Source organism: Notolabrus celidotus, chromosome 23, assembly GCF_009762535.1.
Source record: "Notolabrus celidotus isolate fNotCel1 chromosome 23, fNotCel1.pri, whole genome shotgun sequence".
Lineage (NCBI taxonomy): Eukaryota > Metazoa > Chordata > Actinopteri > Labriformes > Labridae > Notolabrus > Notolabrus celidotus.
In genome coordinates this window covers 10,820,598-10,844,166 of record NC_048294.1, presented here as the reverse complement: position 1 = coordinate 10,844,166, position 23,569 = coordinate 10,820,598, and the positions used below count along the sequence as shown (strand labels likewise).

General features: G+C 40.8%; 1 protein-coding gene across 1 annotated transcript in view; it reads left to right on the top strand.

Annotated features, from left to right (window-relative positions):
• zmp:0000000660 (arf-GAP with Rho-GAP domain, ANK repeat and PH domain-containing protein 2) overlaps window positions 1–23,569 on the top strand; it is a 209,934-nt gene that overhangs the window by 13,508 nt on the left and 172,857 nt on the right. The window contains 5 exon segments of the mRNA XM_034676822.1: window positions 2,684–2,760; window positions 3,085–3,149; window positions 4,599–4,955; window positions 6,474–6,543; window positions 21,863–21,983. Coding sequence (XP_034532713.1) covers window positions 2,684–2,760; window positions 3,085–3,149; window positions 4,599–4,955; window positions 6,474–6,543; window positions 21,863–21,983 — 690 coding nt within the window.

Sequence of the window (23,569 nt, the reverse complement as noted above, 5' to 3'; positions counted from 1 at the left end):
GTTCGTTCTCATTTAACTGGCCATCCTTTAATGTCTTAGTTTGTCTCAAGGCGTCTTTATATGTCTGAAGGTGTTTCAATCTTTTTACACCGCTGTCTGCGTGCATATCTTCCTCTCCACCAGTGTCTATGTGTGTGTCTAGCCCCCGCAGCGACGTCTTCTGGCCCTTACAATCCTCTGGAGAGGTTGGTGTCATTTTTCACCGTGACAGGCAGTGGCCCACGCAGGGTGGCCCCCGGGTCTCCAGACTAATAGTGTCTGGCCTGAGTCGATCTTCTTCTTCTTCTGCTTTAGCTTCCACCGACCACGGAGCAGGAGCAAAGAGAAAGAAATGGCCTTGGCAGCAGCTTGAGACAGACTGTGGAGGATTGTGGAGGAGAGGGAAGAGGCAAACAGGGGCGTATGTAGAACATCTGACTGGGGTGGCCAAACAGGGGCACCCCAGTCCCAAATTTTAGATACGCCACTGTCATTTAGCACTTATCAACTTAAATCACTAACATTAAGGTTTCTTACTGATTTTACACTCCCTCAAAGATAAACTCAACTAAGTTCCAACATATAAAACTTTTGACATAGATGTTACAGTAAAAACTACAAAGCTGTGAGCAGCAACAAGTTCCAATAAGTTGATGTAAAGCTGCTGTTGGTAGGAAATGGTGTAAAAAACTGTACTTTTTGTCTGGTAGGTTTGGAGAAAAGGTCATAATACCAATCGGTACTCATGTGTAAGTGAAGTAATTTGAGAGTATGGTGAAATCTCTGTGTTTTCCAATGCCTTTGTATCAAGCAATGTTATTATTCTCCTCTTTCCCGTTATCACAGACCAATCAGAGCTACTCTCCAACCCTCTGTCCTGATTGGTCGAGTGGCGGAATGAACGTATACATGATTGAGGAGTTATTAAATTCGGATTTAAAGGTGACATATCATGCAAAATGGACTTTTTAATGGTTCTCTACCTGAAATATGTTTCCCTGGCATGTCTACAAACCCCCCGAGAATGAAAAAAATCCATTCTGCCCCTGTTTTGATTTCTACACCTTTCTGTAAATGTGTGTGAAACGAGCCGTTTCAGACTTCCGTGTTTTTGTTACGTAACAACAATATCCGGTCTGTCACGGAGTCAGAGCTCGGAGCTTGTTCAGCCCATAGACTGTATAAAATAATACTGAATCCCCCCTCCGTTTTTCATTACCTGCACAAATGTGTGCTAACAAGGAGCTTAGGAGGGAGGCATGCTAGTTGTAGGCTGTCTTAATAAACACAAAGGTCGGTTTTACTCCCCACGTCTGCAGATTTGAAGATCTAGTGGATGATTTTTATTTATCATGGATAAGTGCTAGAGCTAGTTAGCATAGCCACATAGCTACATGTTCATAGCTGTAGCTGTAGCTGTGTACCAAGACACACGTCTACATACTGACAAATAAAACAACAAGTAACACAGAATCTGTGACCAATCCTTCAGAAAGGTCCTGCTGCCTTTCTGGCAAAGGTCGGTTTTACTCCCCACGTCTGCAGATTTGAAGATCTAGTGGATGATTTTTATTTATCATGGATACGTGCTAGCGCTAGTTAGCATAACCACATAGCTACATGTTCGTAGCTGTGTACCAAGACACACGTCTACATTCTGATGAATAAAACAACAAGAAACACTAAATCTGTGACCAATCCTTCAGAAAGGTCCTGCTACAGGCGCCTCTCCGTCAGGATCAGATTCTGGATCAGATTCAGAGGGTTGAAGTAACGTGATCTCTGAGCAGCCGTGTATATTCAGCTAACATGTAAACATTAGATCAACGTGCTGGAGAGCCGAGACCACATCCACTTCCGGAGGGGGCGTGGTCAGAGAGAAAACAGAGTGTTCTGAGGAGGACTGAAAAAGAGGGCTTTCCAGGCAGACCAAAATCTGATTTCAAAGTGTTTTTTTGAGCATAAACTTTAAAGAAATGTTTTGGGGACCTCTTAGACCAATATATATTGATGAAAAAAGCGTGATATGTCACCTTTAAAATCAGAATAAACCAGTCACTTACTTTGGATTTAAGTTTAATTCGGAATGGTCATTTTAATTCGGAGTTAGGTGTTTACAAGGTCATTTTTAATCATTTTAAAGAGGATTTAATTTTTATTCTGAATTAAAGAGGAATTAAAAGTCTCATGTAAACGTAGCCAATGTATCAATTTGGACAGGGCTGGAGTTTGTGGAATGTGGTGAGGTAGGTTATAAAGGGTAGGATGACAGATGCAAGTACCAAATGCGTCATTGTGAACTCAGCCAGCCATTAGAAAAACTCCATTGCAGTAGTCAGGTTTCAACCTGCAGATGGCAGTCTCTACACACATTTTCAACACAATTTGATACATTTTAATACTTTATGGTAAACTACTGGGATCAAGAAGCACATTGATTAACAGCACCACCAAATATGTTCTCAGCTAAGTTCAGCCTCTCAACAGACCAATCATAGTTTATTTAAAACTTTTCAGATGCTATCGCTTTCCCATGTAGATATTTTCACCCGGGTATTTTAATCTTATCATACATGTCTCTTTTTCTTTTTATATGTAATGCACAAATGAAGAACTAAAAAATTAACCAAAGGTCTTCACACTTGTTTCTGCAAGTCTCAACACTGACAAAACCACTAATGTGTCGTCCATCTGTCCTTTTTAGCTCCGCTTCAAGGAACCTTGACGCCAATCGCTCCCTACGGAGAGATGTTCCTGTACAACAACCCTGAGAGCACTCTGGTAAGACAGCCCCCCCCCCCCCTTCTACTAGTGGACAGTGAGTAGCAGCTTACCAAAGAGGAACAGACAATTTTCACATCTTCAACACTATCAGCTCTGTTTCAGGCACAGTTTGCACACCAAACTTCCCTCTCCGTGTGTGTTAATGTTGTCGCCACAGCAGAGGGGAAAATGTGCTTGTTTCAGTCTGCCCTCTGAGGTTAATGGAAATGTCACCAAGCCACTAAAGTTAACATAGCTTAGCGCTGCAACAAGATAACACTGTCTGACTGAAAGATGGACACTTTCTTTTTATCTGATGCTAATCTCCCCTGTGCTCTATAGGACCAAGGAGCTAAAGAAGGGCTCCAGAAGGGGTTTAAAGAGAAGATAAAACAGAAAAAACAGAGGTATGGTATGCAGATACACAACTACAGTCCCACGCTCTGTGTGTACAAATAACCACACTTTTTTTTAGGTGACAGGTGCTAACCACGGGTAAAGTTATTGTGGTTTGAAACTTGAGACTAGAAAATTGATACATGGTCACATTGGTTCAGTTGCTCATGTTTTGCTGCCTTTTGTGAAAGTTAAACTCACCAACACAATAGTTTCATTTGCATTTGTGCTCATTCTTACGTTTCAGATTTTCTATTATTAGAATAAAACGGGCAACCATATGAATACATTCTTATGCTGCTTTAGAACTCATTTAAAAAAGAGAAGTCAAGGGTTAATTGTTTTAGCCATGTAAAAGAAGGCACTTTAAAGGTTATACAGCATTTTAAAAATTATATGTGTATATTTAACAACATGTTAAAAAAAAATTGTATTCCTATGTATCAAAATCTGTTTGTCTTTTCTACTTGTAAAAAATAATTTGATTTGACATCCACCCATTCATTTTGACTTAACCCTCCTATTATCCTTGGGGTCAATTGGACCCCATTCAATGTTTAACGTCTCTAAATGAATGACTAACAGCATTTTTTTTGGCTTCATATTTCATGACTTTTCCTAATTTAATGGGGACAACTGGGAAAACATAAAATTAAAATATTGATATGTTCCTTTAAAAAAAAAAAAACAAGGGCATTGGTGTTCCTTGGGGTCAATTTGATCCCAGTCTGTTTTAGCTGTATATAACATAAGAAATATCAACATTTTACACACATTTGTTTTGGTTGTTTCGGATGATATTGAGGTCACTATAACCAAGGACACTTCCACATGTGACTGCAGGAGCTGGGATCGAACCGCCAACCTTTAGATTGAGATTTAATATTTCCAGCCACCATGTCTTTAAAGACATTCAGTGATGTTTCCTGTGTCATACGTTTTGACAACATAGAAACAAGGCAGAGCCGACGAGAGCATGACAAACTCGCAGCAGTTTGATGTTCTGTTTTACAAATAAAGTCCTTCTAAATGTTTAAATTGTGTTTATGCTTGAAATATATTTTATTTGAAGGCTATTTAGATAGTTAACAAAGAAACATAAAGAACCTGACACATACACCTGGGTAACAATCAGTTTCTGGAGGTTTAAATTGCTGGGGCTAGCTAGCTAGCGAGAGCATGGTACATTGGAGCCAAATTGGGTGTTTGCCCACTTCAAATAATGTTCAAATCAAAGTCCTTCATCAATATTCAATGTGTATGTTGTTCAGTTTAAAGAACATAACAAGAAAGTTGAATCCCAGCTAATGAGGAATAGGTTGCCATTTTGGTAAACACGTATTCTCTTTCATGCAAAATAAGTATGCTATCAATACTGTCATCAATGCTATCATCTGAGAAAACAATCAAATGTATTCTTCAAAATGTAAATTTTACTTCCCACCATCACATTTTTACAGGAGAAAAAAACAAAAGGACGCCAAAGAAAAAGAGCCCCCTCCTGCTCCAACCATCCCAAACCCCTGTGAAGACGAATACTCCACCGTTGACGAGTGTGCCAGCAGTTTGCCGCAAGCTGGTTTGGACCCAAGCTTTGCAGTGACCTCTGAGGCTCTTGCTGCTGGACCGGCTGGCTCTGGCCCTAAGGATGACTCTTTAATCATGGTGGAGTGCGACCTCTACTCTGAGCCCATGGACACTCTGGGGGGTTTGGTCAGAAACACGCTGCCTGATATTTCTCCGTACGCTTGCTTCTATGGAGCCCCCAAACACCAGGTGCTCAAAGTGGGCTGGCTGGACAAATTGTCACCTCAAGGGTAGGTTACAGCTCTGCTGCAGATGATACATTCAAATGATCAAACATTAAAAAATCCTCTTTATCTGATGTGATTGTTCAAAATGTTAGATCATTTTTTATTCCCTATTGTGATTTATACCATAGACTATATAAAAAGATGGATGACAGGACAACTCTTAAAAGAACTAAACATTGTGGTTGCCCCTCAGTGACTGGCTCCAGTATTAGTTATAAAGCTTGCCTCCTCCATGTTGACAGATGGGAAATGGGTCAAACTTTAAAATCAAAATACATGTCATACAATTTTTCCCAAACATGGTTTCTGTTATAATAGTCGCTTCGTATCATGTTGATTTGTATCCAAGTCTTAATATTCTTGATATTCGGGGCGCTGGTGGCCTAGCGGTCTAAGCGCCCCACATATGGAGTCTCCAGCCCTCGTCGCAGGGGTCGCCAGTCCGATTCCCGGCCGCGACCATTTCCTGCGTGTCTTTCCCAACTCTCTGCTCCCCACATTTCCTGTCTCTCTTAACTTTGAAAAAAATATATATTAATATTTTACTTTTTATTAGTTATTTGATGCAAAAAAGAGGATTTAATACCATGATTGAAAGCTTTGTTGACAAATGATGTCACTGCAGCTTTTTGCGGCCCTACTGTACATTCCAAACAATGGTTTAAAATTTTGTCACCAGTGGCACTATTGGTCTAGTGGATTAAATGCATGCCTCATATACTGTACCGAGGCTATTGTCCTTATCGCAGCGGTTGCTGGTTCAATTCCATGACCATTTGCTGCATGTTTCCTCCCACTCTCTACTCCTTACATTTCATGTATCTAGTCAGCTGCCCTGTCTAAAAACAGCCAATCATGCCCCAAAAATTGCTTAAAAACCAAATTAAGTCACTTGTATACAACAATATTATGGCTTCACTTTTGTTTCAACAAGAGGAGCTGGAGACATGTTGTCCATCTTTATATAAGGTCAGTCATTTTTACCTTTCAGTGGACAACATAAAATACATCTGTCAGGAGCAGATAAAGAAGTGCTCATTTCTCATCATAATTCAAAACTGATAAATCATTGTAGAAGAAGCCTGAAGCACGTCTATTCATTATGCAAAGGAAAGAATATTGTATATAACCTGATAGTATTGTGATGCCAGATGTGCTTTCTTCAACTAAGTTTGTATGGAGAAAGTAGTTTCTGCCTGAAAAAGCTGCCTTCTCCACCACCGAGCTATCAATCATTTACTTCCTCTCTAAACTCTCCTTCACTGTCTGATATGCAAACTGGCAAACTGCCCTTGGACTGCTGAATATTCAAATAGTGAGTGGCCATTTGTTTTGATCACGTTAATTGACAGCTGCTGATACAACTCTTGACATTAATGAATCAATGGCACTCTTGATGAAATATGAGTACCTGTTCTTAGCAGATTCATTTTTATTTTTTTGTGCCTTTTTCTGCTCAAAACTGATTAAACTAAGTAAATGAGGCGGATGGATTAAATGCACCACTTCTTGTCTTTGCAGAAAATGCGTTTTTCAGAGGAGGTGGGTGCGATTTAACGGTGAAAGCCTGGCCTACTACAACAATGAGAAGGTAATCGCATGTTTTATTGTATCATCTTCTATTAAAGTTTATCAAATGTACAGTGTTGTAAAGTTTGATATGGTAACTTCTTGTATCTTACCATACTTTACGAAATGATTCAAAACAACACAATAAGAATGAAATTGTCAGATAATACAATATGATACATATTTTTATTTGTATCATATTGCATTGCATCGTTTCCAGCTGCCCTGTATTGGTTTGTTTGGGATGTGTCTTATCGTATATGCAACACAACGCAATGCAATGCAACGCAATGCAACACAACACAACACAACACAACTCAATGCATATCCTATGCCATTCTATCAGTGTGGTACACCACAGTATTGCATAGTATTGTTTGGTCTTCATCAAATTGTAATGCAAAGCAACTCAATGCAATGCAATGCAATGCAGCGCAATGCAACGCAATGCAATGCATCGCTGCGCAATGCAACGCATCACAGCGCAATGCTATGCAATGCAGTGCAATGCAACGCAACGCAGCGCAATGCAAAGCAACACAATGCAAAGCAACACAATGCAACGCATTGCAGTGCAACACTGTAACGAAGCGCAATGCAGCGCAGAGCAACGCAGCACAGCGCAACACAGCACAGCGCAACGCAGCACATTGCATTGCAATGCAACGAAACGCATCGCAGCGCAACACTGCAACGAAGCGCAGTGCAGCGCAACGCAGCACAACGTAAAGCAGCACAATGCAGCGCAATGCAACACAATGCAACGCAACACAATGCAACGCAACGCAACACCGCACCGCGCAAGGCTACAAATAGCAATGAATTGTTTTGTGTATCATATTTATTGGTCTTCATCTTATTGTAATGCAACATAATACAACTTTAGTTAGGGAAACATAATGTAGCGTACTGTAGCGCATTATTCTGTTATTGTGGCTGCTGAAGTCTTAAACCCTTCACATTCCACACATTGCTTTCTGTTTAGATAGAGGAACCTTTACCATGACCACCTGAGCCAAGTCCTAAGTGTTCGCCTCCGCTGCTCCTCCTCCCCTTCTTTCTCATTGTCATCATCATTAGCTTGGCAGACTAAAGAATGGGGGCAAGGACAGAGCGACATTACGCCATGCGTGACAAGCCAGCACTCTCAGTGCCCGCCCAGCCAGAGAGTAAAGTACATTGATGTTGGCACCTGACCAGTGCCCCGAGAAAGAAAAGGAAAGTGAGGAGGAGGAAAGTGGAGGGAGAGAGGAAAGACACCTCTCTTTTTGCTTCCCTCAGCATTTCCACCACCCTGTGCTTCTCCTCTTTCTCCTTCTATCTGACAGTCGGGTTTGAAATTTCACTTAGTGTTGCCTGCCTTATCATCAGAGAGAGCGAAGGGTGGAGGAGGGAGAATGAGTCTGGGTGAGGTGAAAGTATGGTTGTTGAAAAAGACAAACTGAAGAAGAAGCAATGGGAAATACAGGCAAGATGGCAGTTTGAGCACCACTTCTTTTCCTCTGGACACTGCAGATTTTATGTCACAAACTTAGAATGTGTGCCAACATTCTGAGCATAGATTAATGTTATGGGTGCATTTCCCATGCAGACCTCTGTAGCTTGACACTCCAAATTTGTGAAAAACCCTCGTATCCCCTCCTCTCCATCCCCATTGTAGTGGAGTGCAGAGCCAGAGGGCTTTTGGCAGAACGGGTCAGTCTAACCCGCCTGCCTTATTGATCCTTCATCTGACAGCAGTTTTTTTCTCAGTCAGTCAGCGACATGGCCACAGACATTATTTTGTAATTGATGTTTGGGTGTGTGGTTACAGTTTGCTGTTCCAATTGGGACAACCCCCCCCCCCCCCCCCCCCCCCCCCCCTTCCCCCAACCCCTTTAAGCCTAGTTTAAACCTCTGTGTTAAATCTATGCAGCGTGTATCATGAACACCTTTCCATGCATTCAAATTGTAATGCAAAATAAAATGAAGGAGTGAAACAATGATGTGACCCATGATAAGTCATTGTGAGAGCCAAGATTGGGGTGTTTTACCACAACCATATAATGCATTTCGACCAAGAGTTCCGGGGTCTTTTAGCCCCCAGAACTGCTTTCCCCAGAACTAAAAGGTTCCTGTGCCCCCATTGTTGTCTGCGTTTCGACCGCGGGTTGAAGTCCCGAGTAGATTGTGAAAATCAGGCCAGTGACGTGTGGAGATTTTTTAAAATTTTAAATAGTATTTTGAAATTTTAATAAAACACTGTGTAAACTCCACAAACACTGTAACGTTCAACAGAAAGTCCCAGGACCTTTGAAAAGTACTACCCCCCCAAGCAGGGGCTTTTCAGGGGGGGGATTATCTACTCCTGAACTAAATTTAGACCCTGGTTCCTCCGATCGAAATGCACGTAGTTCAGAGGTCAAGTCCCTAGTTCAGGGGTAGAGTTCCTGCGGTTGAAAAACGTCTTTAGTTGCACTGAGTTTGTTGCTTAGATGCTACAGCTAAAGGTTTAAATGGTAGCACAGGCAGGTCAGGTGTGTAATCTGTTCATCACTTTCCGTTCTTCACTGTAAGTTTATCATTTCTTTCATTACCACAGACTTCACTCTCTCCTGATTTTGCTCTCCATATATTCATGCTGTGAGGTTTTGGCTTCAGCTCGAATGCTGTTGCCATTTTCTTTGCCTTTAATAGCAGAGTTCTGAATAAGAAAATCAAAGAAAAGTGAAGAACCTAAGGTAAAGCTGATGCCAATAAGCTAATGCACGTTTTATTTTCTCTCAAAAATCAAGTTGTTTTCATTGTTTTCTCCTTAAAGCTGCTGTTGGTAGTCACAGAGTAAACATCTGTTCAGAGAGAGGGACTTCGCATGTCAACACTATCTCTTTCAACCAGATTTCCTCTTAGCCCCCCAACACAGAACGGCATGTGCAGTCATGATAGTTCCGAACTCATAACCAATCGGAGGACGTAGTAGGGGCCGCCCCATAACCAATCAGGACAGAGGATTGGAGATTAGCTATGATTGGTCCGTCATAACGGGAACGAGAGGAATAATAACATGGCTTTATACAAAGGCATTGGAAAACACAGAGATTTCACAATAGTCTGAAATGACTCCACTTACTGATGAGTACCGATGGATATTATGACCTTTTCTCCAAACCCAGCAGAAAAAAGGAAATTTTTTTACACCATTCCTACCAACAGCAGCTTTAATTGTCAGGAATAAAAAATAAGTCAAACCTTCAATTGACCAGCGTTTGATAGAGGACGACCTTATTAGAGAATTGGTTCAAGTTGGAAAAAATTCCCTCAATAAGATTAGAAAATATCAGACCAAAGAGTAGATGCACATAAATATTACTAAGCCATCTCATGTCACCTGGATGGAAGCTCCAAAAGCCAGCCCCAGATGTAGTGCCTTGACTCCACATGAATCGATCTGCTCTCATGTTGCTTTATTATGCAACAAAACTGTATCTCTGAAAAACACTCATGGGTAATATGCTTGGATTTGTTTTTCGCTAAAGTTTGCTGACTTGTTTCAGCATAAATAATTCTCTTTGGCTTTCTGGAAATGATGAAAAAAAAGTCCTAAACTATCAGCTGAAATCTGTGTCTTTTATATGAGGAGCAAACACAAGCAGAAACCCTGTTATTATCCTGATCAAAAACTTTTAATGCAAGAACTCTGTGTTCTCGAGTGAGTTTTAAGCAGCGGTAACCTTCCTGACATAATGTGCTTTACCTTCATGTTCCTGCTAATGACCACTGGATGCACTTAATACAATCACATCTCTGTTTATGTGTATGTGTGTGTGTGTGTGTGTGTGTGTGTGTGTGTGTGTGTGTGTGTGTGTGTGTGTGTGACCTCAGTGCCCCTGACTTGGGCCGGCTCGTTTTCTCAGTGCAGTTGCACAACATCACAATCAATGATGTGGGACCTGTCTGATGCCTGCTCGTTAATCACTTACTAATTATAGCTGTGCTCTCGCTCTCCGCTCCCTCCCTCTCTCGTTCTCTCTTTTTTTTTCTCCATTGCATTTGTTGCTTTATTTATCGAGACACGCTCCGTCGGTGGCAGAGCGAGGAATCGGCGGGGAGGCTGGCGAGTCAGCACTTTACTCCTCGTGTCACTGTCATGGAACACACAGCAGTTGTGTGGGGTTTTTTTTGTGTGTGGGTTGTTTTTTTCTTTTTTTGAGAGATGAAAGTTTGCGTTGTAGTTTTGACTTTTCTAAAGTCATCCTGCCTCTGAGAAAGTAGAGGACTTCATCATGTTTGGGGTGAGCGGAGAGGTCAAGCACAATCTCCCTGTCGTCCCCGCTTCATGCTGCCAGCTGAGGCTCTGTAGCACCCTGAGTGCCGCCCAGCGCCGTCTCCACAGGGTGAGCGCCGGGGTTGGGAGGAAATAGCATGAAAATTGTGGGAGTCTTTTTTTCCGTCAGGAGTTGAAACACGAGCTGACGCCTTTGTTTCCTTGACTCCACACTGTACATGCGGACGTGTGTGTGATGTTAAACTTGGTGGCTTACATTGTACAAGTAGTTCTTAAATCTCAGATTGTTGTCATGTTGCAATAGTAAACTGTTTTTAGAAAATTGTACTATATTTGTCTGAATTTTTCTACATAGTTTCATACAGTATCTGGTGTTATTTTTTTTTAAAAAGGCAACAGAAAATACAATACTTTTGAATTTTGAATCTAAGTTTGATTTTACACCTTAAATTTAAGGCATAATATACAGTAGAAAATGTTATTTTTAATCAAATCAAAATCAAATCAACTTTATTTATATAGCACTTTACACACAACACAGTTGATCCAAAGTGATGTACAGCAGAAAATGAAGAAAAAGAGAAAATGAAATAAAAACACAAACAGAGGAAGAGAGAGGGGAAGAAGAGTGGTAAGAGAGCAATATAATTAAAAATGAAATTAACAGTAATAATAATAACAGTAATGACAAGAAATACAATTACAGTGCAGTGAGTATCTGAGCCAGTGTGGTTAGTGGTCAGTGTGGTTTTTAAATGTTTTATTTCTGAAAATAATCAATCTACAATCATTAATGCTTAGTATTTATATTTCACAACATTAATTGTTTAAATGACAAGAATCAAATAGAGAATTGACATAAAAACAAAAATAAAATTAGAAGAAAACATAAATATTCAGAAATATGTACGGAGCACAATATAAATGTGCACTATTTAAAACATTTTTTTTTTACATTAAAAAATGACCTAATTGCAATATTTTAAGAGTTGATTAGGTTGTTTTTGTTAAGGATAGAGTTTACAATGAACATCAATATTAAAATCTGGGATGCAACAATGCTAATTTACAATTGTCGTCTGTAATGGCAGTAGGGCTGTCAAAATTGCTCCAAAATGACGTTTGAATATTTGCTCTAAAAAAAACCATAGGTTCGAACTATTCGAATATCTATATTTGCGCATTATGTCAATAACAGGTGGACAAACTAATACAAGGAGACATAAATACTTGTATATGTATTTTTATTTAAGATATAACATGCCTAAAACATACCTACACATTACAAAACAAGTAAATGACCTAATGGCCTATACCGTAACACTTCGAAGACCTCTCGCTCGCTTGCTCGCTCGCTCCCTCCCCTCTCTGTGCGTAATGCGCTGAGTGAGTGCAGAACAAGACTTGTGCGAGCAATTAAATGTCCCGACTCTTGTCCCTAATATAGGCAGGCTTCATTCAGTGATTGAAGCAAATATTATTAAAGGTGACATATCATGCAAAATTGTCTTTTTAGTGGTTCTTTACCTGAAATATGTGTCCCTGGCATGTCTACAAACCCCCCGAGAATGAAAAAAATCCATTCTGCCCCTGTTTTGATTTCTCCACCTTTCTGTAAATGTGTGTGAAACGAGCCGTTTCAGACTTCTCTGTTTTTGTTACGTAGCAACAATATCCGGTCTGTCACGGAGTCAGAGCTCGGAGCTTGTTCAGCCCATAGACTGTATAAAATAATACTGAATCCCCCCTCCGTTTTTCATTACCTGCACAAATGTGTGCTAACAAGGAGCTTAGGAGGGAGGCATGCTAGCTGTAGGCTGTCTTAATAAACACAAAGGTCAGTTTTACTCCCCACGTCTGCAGATTTGACGATATAGTGGATGATTTTTATTTGTCATGGATAAGTGCTAGCGCTAATTAGCATAGCCACATAGCTATATGTTCATAGCTGTAGCTGTGTACCAAGACACACGTCGACATACTGACAAATAAAACAACAAGAAACACTAAATCTGTGACCAATCCTTCAGAAAAGGTCCTGCTGCCTTTCTGGTAGAGGTCGGTTTTACTCCCCACGTCTGCAGATTTGAAGATCTAGTGGATGATTTTTATTTATCATGGATAAGTGCTAGCGCTAGTTAGCATAGCCACATAGCTACATGTTCGTAGCTGTGTACCAAGACACACGTCGACATACTGATAAATAAAACAACAAGAAACACTAAATCTGTGACCAATCGTTCAGAAAGGTCCTGCTACAGGCGCCTCTCCGTCAGGATCAGATTCAGAGGGTTGAAGTAACGTGATCTCTGAGCAGCCGTGTATATTCAGCCAACATGTAAACATTAGATCAACGTGCCGGAGAGCCGAGGCCACATCCACTTCCTGAGGGGGCGTGGTCAGAGAGAAAACAGAGTGTTCTGAGGAGGACTGAAGAAGAGGGCTTTTCAGGCATGCCAAAATCTGATTTCAAAGTGTTTTTTTGAGCATAAACTTTAAAGACATGTTTTGGGGACCTCTTAGACCAATATATATTGATGAAAAAAGCGTGATATGTCACCTTTAAGTACAGCTGAGAGTGATATGACTGCAAATTTTCTAGGTATTTGGTCACAAACATAATTATCGAAGACATTTAAGTGAGGAAGTGACTAAAAAAGGGAACGACTTGACTATAATGTCAAGACTGAGACCTATATTTTATTGCTGCAGACCAATGTCGCTCACTATCTAGCCTTGCTATTGTTAGCTTGTTAATGCTCGTTAGCCTCTCTCTCCTCAGGCTCACTCGATCCCTCTGCTTTACTAACACACACCTTTTCCCCACAGTGCTACATAACTCTTCTCCCTCCACCTGTGGCTTTAATCACGCTCACAAACTTTGTTGCTCATAATGTTATGATGAGGTATCATAGTCTACTGGGCCCTAGGTGCATCAGCCCACCAGGACCAAAATGGACCACAATGAAATAAATGGAATCCTTTGAGACAGCTCACGGAAACAAGTAAAGAATCCCTTTTTAAGCTTGAGGCCTTTTGTTTTAAATCTCAAAATTGTAAGGTCTGCACAAAGCTTTAGTCGGGCACTGAGATCAAAACAGGACTTATTGTATATAGGTATGGCCTTTTCCGGCTTTACTACGCATACGTAAAAATAGAAACCCTACACACTGAAACATTCCCATGCTTGTTCTTTTACTCAAACTTTCAGCACCTAAAAAATCTCTTGTAGTTGACAATCCCCTGGGATCTGTCAGCCCCAGACAGAACTAATCGCACTTAATCGCCGTCGCAGCTTGAAGGTCTCTGGCCGCCGTGATGTCATCATCGGGCTAGCGGAGGTGGCGTGGGAGAGTAGCAAGATCCTTGGTCTCACTTCTCCCTCTTTGCAGCGCTACATCCAATCCGTCTCATCAATCACTCCTTTCGCTTGATTTCGTCAACACCGGGGATTGACTCGGGAGAACGCTTTGGTCCTGAGATGTAGTCTTCGGGGTCCAATGTGGTCTCTTGTGTGTGTGTGTGTGTGTGTCTGCGAGTGTGTGTGTGAGTGTGCTTTGTAAAAACAGTCCAAAGCCTGGCTTCAGGGGAGCGAGAGGAGGAAGCAAGGAGGCTGGCTGGAAGGGATGAAGGAATGAGAAGAGAGGGGGGAGGAGTGGGTGAGGCTGAATGGGAGGCCAAAGGGGAGATGAGGTTTTAGGATCGGGGATCAGTCTTTGAGTCCATCAGTCTGACTGATTGTCTGTCTGTCTGTCTCTCCTGCCAAGCCTCAAATCTCCTCTACTTACTCCCTCCTGTGTTCTCCCCAAGACGCCTGAGCTGATGCTTACTGTAACACCCAGAGTGTTTCACTTTTTCATGTAAATTTAGCTGCCTTTCATTCTAACTACAATTATTGTGCCCAGAGAGTGCAATACCTTTTTTCAAATGCTGTGAAATCTCTTATATTTTAAAGCATTTGCAGGTATTTATAATATTCCACACTACACAGCACTATTTAACATGCACAGGTTGATAATACAAGAAGCATTTGAGATTAGAAATGATCTTAATTTACATAAGTGCTCTTCCTCAAGTGGGATATTGATCCCTTTTAAATTTAAAGGGGAAAAAACATCTAAAATATTAGTACAAAATTTCCCTGAAGCTGTACTATTCAATAGTTTCCACCCAAAAAGTGACCAAATGATTACCCCTCACATAAAACTTTATTTACTAATGTACTTGAAAAAGGATGAAAACAAGCTAGTGTTAGAAAGAATGCCAATTTGTGTATTTTAGCTCATTGTTAAACTTTTCTGATCTGCACCTTTATTATTTTAATTCATCCTGCATTACCTCCCAAGCACCAACAGACTAACACATTAAGCTACAAGCTAACACCTTGCAGGTAAAGTGCCAGATACTTCAATCAGGAGTGTTTGAGGTGAAACTTGGTAGGACTGCAGTTAATAGAGAGTTAATACCAGGAATATAATAATGAAGTTAAATAAGACATCATGCATTTAACATATAAACTTAATAGGGAAATAATATGTTCATTTTGAGTGTAAGACAAAAAATAGGACAGCTTTGATACCACTTTTTGCCTGGTGCATGTACCAGAGACAATATCAGTTCAGTGACAGAAAAAAATAATGGAGATTTATAAAAGTCTAACATTTTGACCTCTTTCAAACACTGAAATCAATGAAGAAAACTTTCTACAAGTGTCACAAAAATGTACTTTCAAACAGTGCTTTACCTGGAACAAAGTTATTTTGTAGCGCTTATTGATGATGGTACTGAATCAGGCCTTGCCAATGCCCAATTCCCAAAACACACTATACCCCATGCCCCATACCCTATTCCCCATTATCTCACATCCTGTACTCCATATCCCTTGCTTAATGCCATAAAACCTATACCCCATATATCATACACTGTTCCCCATACCCCATACCCTTACCCCATTCCCTTTCCCTATACCCCATTCCCCATACCCAATATCCCATATACCCAACTTCCCATTTCAATATCCAGTACCCCCATTGTATATCCGACACTTCATACCCCATTATCCCACATCCCATACCTTATATCCCATACCCCCTACCCAACATCCAATTTCCTATACCTCCTTCTTCATATCCCATATCTTATTTATCACACCCTATCTCACATCCTGTACTCTATATCCCTTGCTTAATGCCATAAAACCTACACCCCATATCTCATACCCTGTGCCCCATACCCTTTCCCCTTTCCCCATACCCCCTTCCTCATATCCCACACTTCATACCCCATACCCTTACCCCATTCCCCATTCCCTTTCCCTATACCCAATTTCCCAATCCCATCTCCAGTACCCCCATTGTATATCGCACACTTCATACCCCATTATCCCACATCCTATACCTTATATCCCATACCCCTTACCCAATATCCAATTTCCTATACCCCCTTCTTCATATCCCATATCTTATTCATCATACCCTATACCCAATTCCCCATATCCTAGTCATGACAGTATCCCATCTAGTGCAGAATATTGGTACCATTGTTAGGATCAGTAATAGGAAAGGACAACTCTGAAATTATTACTGTCAAATCAGACCTACAAAATTACGTTTCGATGAGGTTCGACAGAAGCTCTCTTTTGTACACCAGCCATTCTAGATTAAACATGGAATCTAATCCAAGACCTGAAGTACATTGAAAGGCCTTCAGACCCGAAGTACATTGAAAGGCCTTCAGCCCTTTGCTTTGTGATTGTATTGCTATGCTGTATTTGATATGTATGTTTTAAAATGAGCTGCTCAGTGCAAAAAAAGAGAAAGAAATCTGACTCCCCTGAAGGGAAATGAATCCACTGTACATGGGAATCATCACGAGCCATTTCATTGTGCAAGGGAGAGAAGAGAGTTTTCAGGTCAAGTAAGTTGATTTCTCACTATTATAGTTAAACGCCCTCAGGAAGGGCTATTAAACTGAAATGTGCCATTTAGGCATGTCACATATCAGTTGATCATCAACAGAATAACTTTATAAGTTCTTAAATCATACTTGGACTTCCTTCAAAACAGCTCTGCCTAGAAGGAACATCTTTTAAATCCTGGAGGCAGCCCGCTTTGGGGAAACACTGAGTAAGGATACATTTTTGCCCAAGAGCATTCTCTTAAAGGTGCAGTTCCCACTTCAAACCAGTTGGTGTCCTCATGCCTCCATTGTAAAAACTCCCACTGGAGATGCTTGAACCCTTAACTCCATGCTGGTGGTAAAACTCTCCCCCCACCCTCTTCTCCTTTCTCCCTCCACACGGTGCCTCCATTATTGTGGGCTTTAGCTCCATTGCTCTGTCTTAATTGTTTCCTGAAGTTGAGCTGGGTTGTTTTTGAAAAAGAAAAGAGAGAAACATGGTTATTCACGTAGGATAGACGATGAGTGACAAATGCTGGGAGGGCAGAATGGTGATACGGGAGGAACGAGAGGACGTGGGAGGGAGGTGAGGGGAAGAGGCCGGAGGGAGGCAAGTCAGGTGTGTCTGTTATTGGAGAAGGAGAGATAGTTAGGCCTCATTGCATCCTTGGCAGTCCATCCTCTTGAGATTAGTCTATAAACATTGCGTGTGTGTGTGTGTGTGTGTGTGTGTGTGTGTGTGTGTGTGTGTGAGTGTGGGCGTCATGTCTCTACCGCTGACCGCTTCTTTTCTTTTCATCATCCCCCCATCCTGCCGACTCCGCTGTCAGAGTATTTACAGATGCACGACTCGCAATTAAACAACCCTCTCCTGCGTGACCCCAAAACTAGAATTAAAACAATTAATTACCCATACTGGAGTGTAATTATCAGCAACACAGCCACCAAGCTAATTCATCCACGAACACACACACGTGCACATTTTGTTTCTCCTTTCCTCACCTTCCTCTAACTTCTGTCTAAATTTAGAGCAAGGAGAAAAAAAAGCAAGATATCGCTGTGAAACTCCCAATGCGAATTGCACGCAAGGATGTCTGTCGGTAATTAGGTTGAGCCACTCCTCGCCATTGTTAACAACCTGCTTTTATACAAGAAAGACCCCTCCCTGACCCTCTTAGGCATCTCCATTTCTACATGATGTCTGTCGTTTCCCACTCCCCTCCCTCTTCTCTCGCTGCGTATCTCCCTCTTTTTGATTGCTGAATTCCTCTGTTGCCTCTTTTTCACTCCATTGTCCCCACACTCTTTTCCATTTTCTTTCCTCTCCTTGGCCTTTCACACAAACCTAATTGCTCTTCTCTTTTTTAGTATTTCATGCCTCCCCCCATCCATCCATCCCTCCCTCCCCCCGCCTCCACTCCCTGACTGACTGCACTGGCTGGTATATTTTTGGACATACAGTCTCTAGAAATAGGCTTTTGAGGATGTGCAAGGTCATCAGCTTAATTAAGAATGGCAAAATGGAGTCAGAAGTTCACTTGATTTTTCATCCTTGATTTATCCTTTTTTTTGCTTGCTTTCTTTATGTACTTTGTTTTATGATGGGGCCTCCCAGGACTGTAGGAGTTCAGTTTACCTTATATGCAGATGACTGTCATTCTTATCCACCAAATCGACGCATTTAAAAGTATTCTGGTGATGCTTGTGTGGTTTAGAGCAGTGACAAAAAGGCACTAAAGATTAAAAAAAGGTTTATTTAAAAAAAAAAAAGTAAAACCTGTAGACCTACAACAGCCTTGTTTTGTTGTTTTGATAAAAAGACTATCTGGTAGAAGATTGACTGTTTGTAAATAGCTTTTCTTAACATCTAAAACCACTGCTGTAGGGTAGGTGTCATAGGAAGTGAGGTGAGTACCATGCAGCCAAAACAGCTTTTTCTAAACAGTTGTCACAGCAAAGATCTTGAAAATATACACATACAGTACTTGATTCTCCAAATAAATCAGAACAAGTATTTTTTGCCCCCCCCCCCAAAAAAACCCTGCTTATTCATGCTCAGAAGAAAATACGCAGTGACAATATTGTCCACAACAGGGAACATAGATTAACAAAAACCAAAAGTACCTCATCAGAGCTTACATTTATTTTAAATCGTATTAAAGAGTTAATGCAATCTTCCTTTTTTTGTGCCAGATTTGTTAAGGGGGACCAGTAGTTGAAAACTAAAGTGAATTTTCCCAACTCTGCTGTCAGTTTTTAGTGCCTTTCAGCTTTTGTTTTGGTTTTCTGACCTGCAAAACACTGTTTTGATGAACTGCTTTGTTGTTGGCCTCTGCAGGCAGCTATTCCAAAAACTCTTGGCCCACAGTTTACTTTGCAACATTACGTTGCTCACAAATTTAGCAACTTGACAACAACTATTTGTGACAATGACAATCCTACAGCACTGTAACACAACAGAGTACAAGTGCTTCTGAGCGCTCCAACAAATTAAGGCCTGTTCACGGTGACTGAATACTTGAGAAACTCTAAGCCTAAGCTTGGCATGAACATTGTCTCTGACCCAAGTTATATTTTGGAAAAGGAGAACAAGCTATTCAAATATTCTTGTACATTTTTATTTTTTGGATACAATTTGCAAATCTTTGACTTAAGTATTGGAAGACACTGAGTACCACTTCAATACAAGAGTAGTTCGAAAATGTGTACATAATATTGATGACTACATTTAAGTAGCTTAGACTGACACAACAGTCTGTTGGCCCCACAATTGCACTGGTATTGGATCAATGCATTGACTGCGGTCTTCACCAATACCTGACCACCAACACCTCATACCTGATACCCCATACCCAGTGTCTGAAACCAGATACCCAATACCTGACACACAATTTCTGATAAGTGGTATCTTTCACCTGATACTCAATACTCAATACTTGATACCCAATGCATGGTACCTGACACATAATAACTGATCCCTGATCCCTTATACACATTACCAGATACCTGATAACCAAAACCTGATGCCTGATACCCAAAACCTGATACCCCAATAGCTGGTACCCAATATATGGTATCCAGTCACTGACACCCAATTCCCTATTCCCTTAGATACCCAATACCTGGTACCCAATTCTCAATGACTGACACCATATACCTGATGCCCGATACCTGATACCCGATACCCGATACCTGATACCTTACACGTGTTAGCTGATACACGTGTTAGCTGATACTCGATACCTGATTCCTGATACCTGATACCTCATACCCGATACTTGATACCTGATACCTGATACCTCATACCCGATACCTGATACCTCATACCTGATACCTCATACCTCATACCCGATACTTGATACCTGATACCTGATACCTGATACCTCATACCCGATACTTGATACCTGATACCTGATACCTGATACCTGGTACCCAATACTCAATGGCCGATCCCTGATACCTCATAACCAATACCTGGTGTCTGATACCTAATACTCGATAACCAATACTTGATACCTGATGCAGCATTGTAATCAGCAATGGGGACCAATATTGGTATCTATACTAGTACCAGTATCAGTGCAGGTACCAGAATTAGAAAAACTTCAAAATTATTACCATCAAATGATAGACAGGAGGCTCCAGATTTACTCCATAAGTACTCTTTAGAAAAACAGCCAATCTTAGAAATAGATAAACAGCATAATTCCATAAATAGAGAACAACAAAGGGCATTTAATTCCCTGCTCCGTTATTGTACTGCCTTGTAAGTGTATCTTCACATCTTGTCTTTAATTTTATGATTGCAGCAGAAGCTGCTGTGACGCAGAGAACAATTTCAGGCTTCTGTGTTTGGATATATACGACTAAGAGAAAGCATAAAGGAATGTGCAGACAAATCAACACAAGCTTTACAGTGTGCACAGAAATGCACAGAATCAAATTCCAGGTCAAGCCAGTTGAAGAGCGACAGGGAGAAAAAGAGTTTTTCTCTTTTTCTTTCATACTTTGCAATCATAATGACATTATCGACATGAATAATGCAATGTCTGCAGCGACCCTTTTTTTCTGCCTTTTTTATAACCCAGTGATTTTCACGCCACCACAGAAGCATAATGTACCATCCTCTGGTTCTCTCTATTGCGGGAACATTACAGTCTGAGCTTCTTTTTCCAGCTTTAAGGGCATTTCTCTGTTATATCCTCCACATTTCTGTTTGAATACTGATCAGACACTGGTACCACTCTGTACTTGCTTCTTTAGCAGCGATAATATTGACATTTGATTCCTTTCTTTTCTGGCCTTTCTGTCTCTCTTCTTTTTTTTTTTGTATATTGACAGTGACCCACTACTTTAATTGCCATTGTCAGGGGGGACTGTAAAAAGGGGGTCATGAAGCCTCCAGTGCGTCATCCTCCTTATTTGGATGCCTCCAGTAGCGCTGCAGGAGAGAGGGGGGTAACATGGGGGGTAATGAAACAATACACACACAGCCCAATCCCACTTTACCCTACAAGCACTTCCTGTGCTTTACCCAAATCCCCCATACAGCGTGCCTTGCTTCTTTTTAAATATTTGAGAAGTTTTGTTTTTTTTTAGCTTGTAGATTCGTTTTGTGATGTCTCCTAACACCCAGATGACACCGCTCTGTGTTTATTCTTGTTTTTGGGCTTCTTTCATGCCACGTAATTCACTTTTTTGGGACATTTCCTGCTCCTTTATTTCAACTCACACAAAATTCAAGCCTATAATTTGACTTACTTGCATTAGAATCAAAAATAGCATCAGTGCACCATAAGAGCTGGATTTAAAAACACAGAGTATGGGTGTCATGGTTCTTTCTCTGCAGATTTGAATGCTTCTCGTCCATGAGCTGAGTGCTGTTATCAAAGTTACTGCTTAAAAGAGAACAAGGAAGCTATTTCTGCAGATGAATTTGACGCTGTATTGACGGGTTATGGCTCTAGATTGACAAGGATGTCTGTCAGCAGTGTTTAAATTTGAATGTGACGGTAATCCAACACAGAATTACGCATCTATTTATGCACACAAAGCCCTGCAAAACAGTAATTGTGTGTCTTCAGATCCAGATAACAGGACTAAGCGGCAGCCATCATTATTAGCATGCAAGAAGCTGCCTGCCTGTGTGTCATGTATTGGTGTTTTTCTCTGTGTTTAGGAGATGTACTCCAAAGGTATGATCCTGGCAAGTGCTATCAGACAGGTGCGAGGACTGGGCGACAACAAGTTCGAGTTGGTCACATCCCTGCGGACGTTCATATTCCGGGCTGAAAGAGAAGGTACAAAAAGTGCATCCTTTGCTTTTTTCTCTTTTGTTCTGCTTTTTGCGGTCATATTTAAGCCTCTCGTTCTCTTATTTCTCTCTGCTTGTCAGTCTGCCTCTGTCTCTGGCTCTGACCGTCTGATTCCCTGTCTAGCCTTGTTTTTCTCTCTCGCCTTTCTCTCTCCCTTCTCCATTCCTGTTTCTCTCTCTCTCTCTCTCTCTCGCTCTCTCCAGTCTCTGTCATACTCGCCTCGCCCCCTTCAAATGCCTCTGTGGTAATCCTCTGTCTCACCTCTCTCTCTCTCTCTTTATGTCTATCCGTCTGTCCTCACAGTCATGTGTCTCTGCCGTATCTTTTTCCTGCTGCTTTCTCTTTAAGGGCATTTCAGTTTGATTTGAGGTTTTACATCAGTCAGAATCGCTTTATTACTTCAATATTTAAACAACAGCTCTGCATTTTGGTAATATTTGCTTTTAATATTATATCAAGGCCTTGAAGGTAGAATTTTTATGACAATAGTTCCTATACAATTTTGAAAAATGTAAGACCCAACCACATCAGTAATGTTTTTCAGGGTAATAATGGATCTCTTTGATGTTGCATTGACTTCCTTGTACAGGAGATTATGGGCAAAGAGATGAAGGGAACCTCTTTGTCCACAGAGGGCGCCAAAATCAATGCAGACCAAAAGTTCCTTTTAGGAGCTTCAGAACAGAAAGGACATGTTTATGCTAGCTCATGTCTTTGGTATCCATTTAGAAGACAGAAATCACACAATGTTAATATGACAACTGAGTAAAAATGTAACTTTGATTGCTGCCATAACCTTCGGTAGATTGTGTTAGCATTCAGGTGAGGTAGGGTGTGGGGGGTTGTGTGCAAAAAACTAGAAAACTGTGTCAAATTATTATTTTTTCCATGATAAAAAAATAATGAAGTAATTCAAAATTCAATATTCTGAAATTTTGGGATACACTTTAAAAACATTTTTAGCTCAAGGCCATAATCTTCCAGCTGATAATATAAAAAGTCTTGGAACATATTTGTTCCATTTTGGAACAACTTTGTTGAGATGCTCTTGTACAATGCCCACATAGCAAACTTGGTCTGGCCCGGTTCTGGCCCACACAATACACTTAGACTTGTCCAACATACCGCAAAGAATGATGGCCCTTAAGTGGCCCAGATATGGTGCGTGGGCATGTGTGGGCCATCTCTGGCAAACTATATCTGGACCACTTAAGGGCCGTCATGTTGGCCGAGTCTAAGTGTATTGTGTGGGTCAGAACCGGGCCAGACCAAGTTTGCTATGTGGGCATATGAACAAATTTTGCAATTAGCCTACCCAGCCTTAAGCTCATGTTGTGTTTTTGAGGGAATTTACATGCTAAAATACTGGCTAATATGATATCTAGCAATAGTAAATCTGTGCTAAAGGATACTTTTTGAAAATTGTATTGTTAATTTTCTTACTTGACACCACACTGAGAACTGAGTTGTACATAAAATGCTAGCTAGCTTATTTTGGCGTTACATTCATAAATGGAAAGCAGCTATTATACCTCTAAAGCTAGCTAAAAGCGAAATTATGGACATGTTTA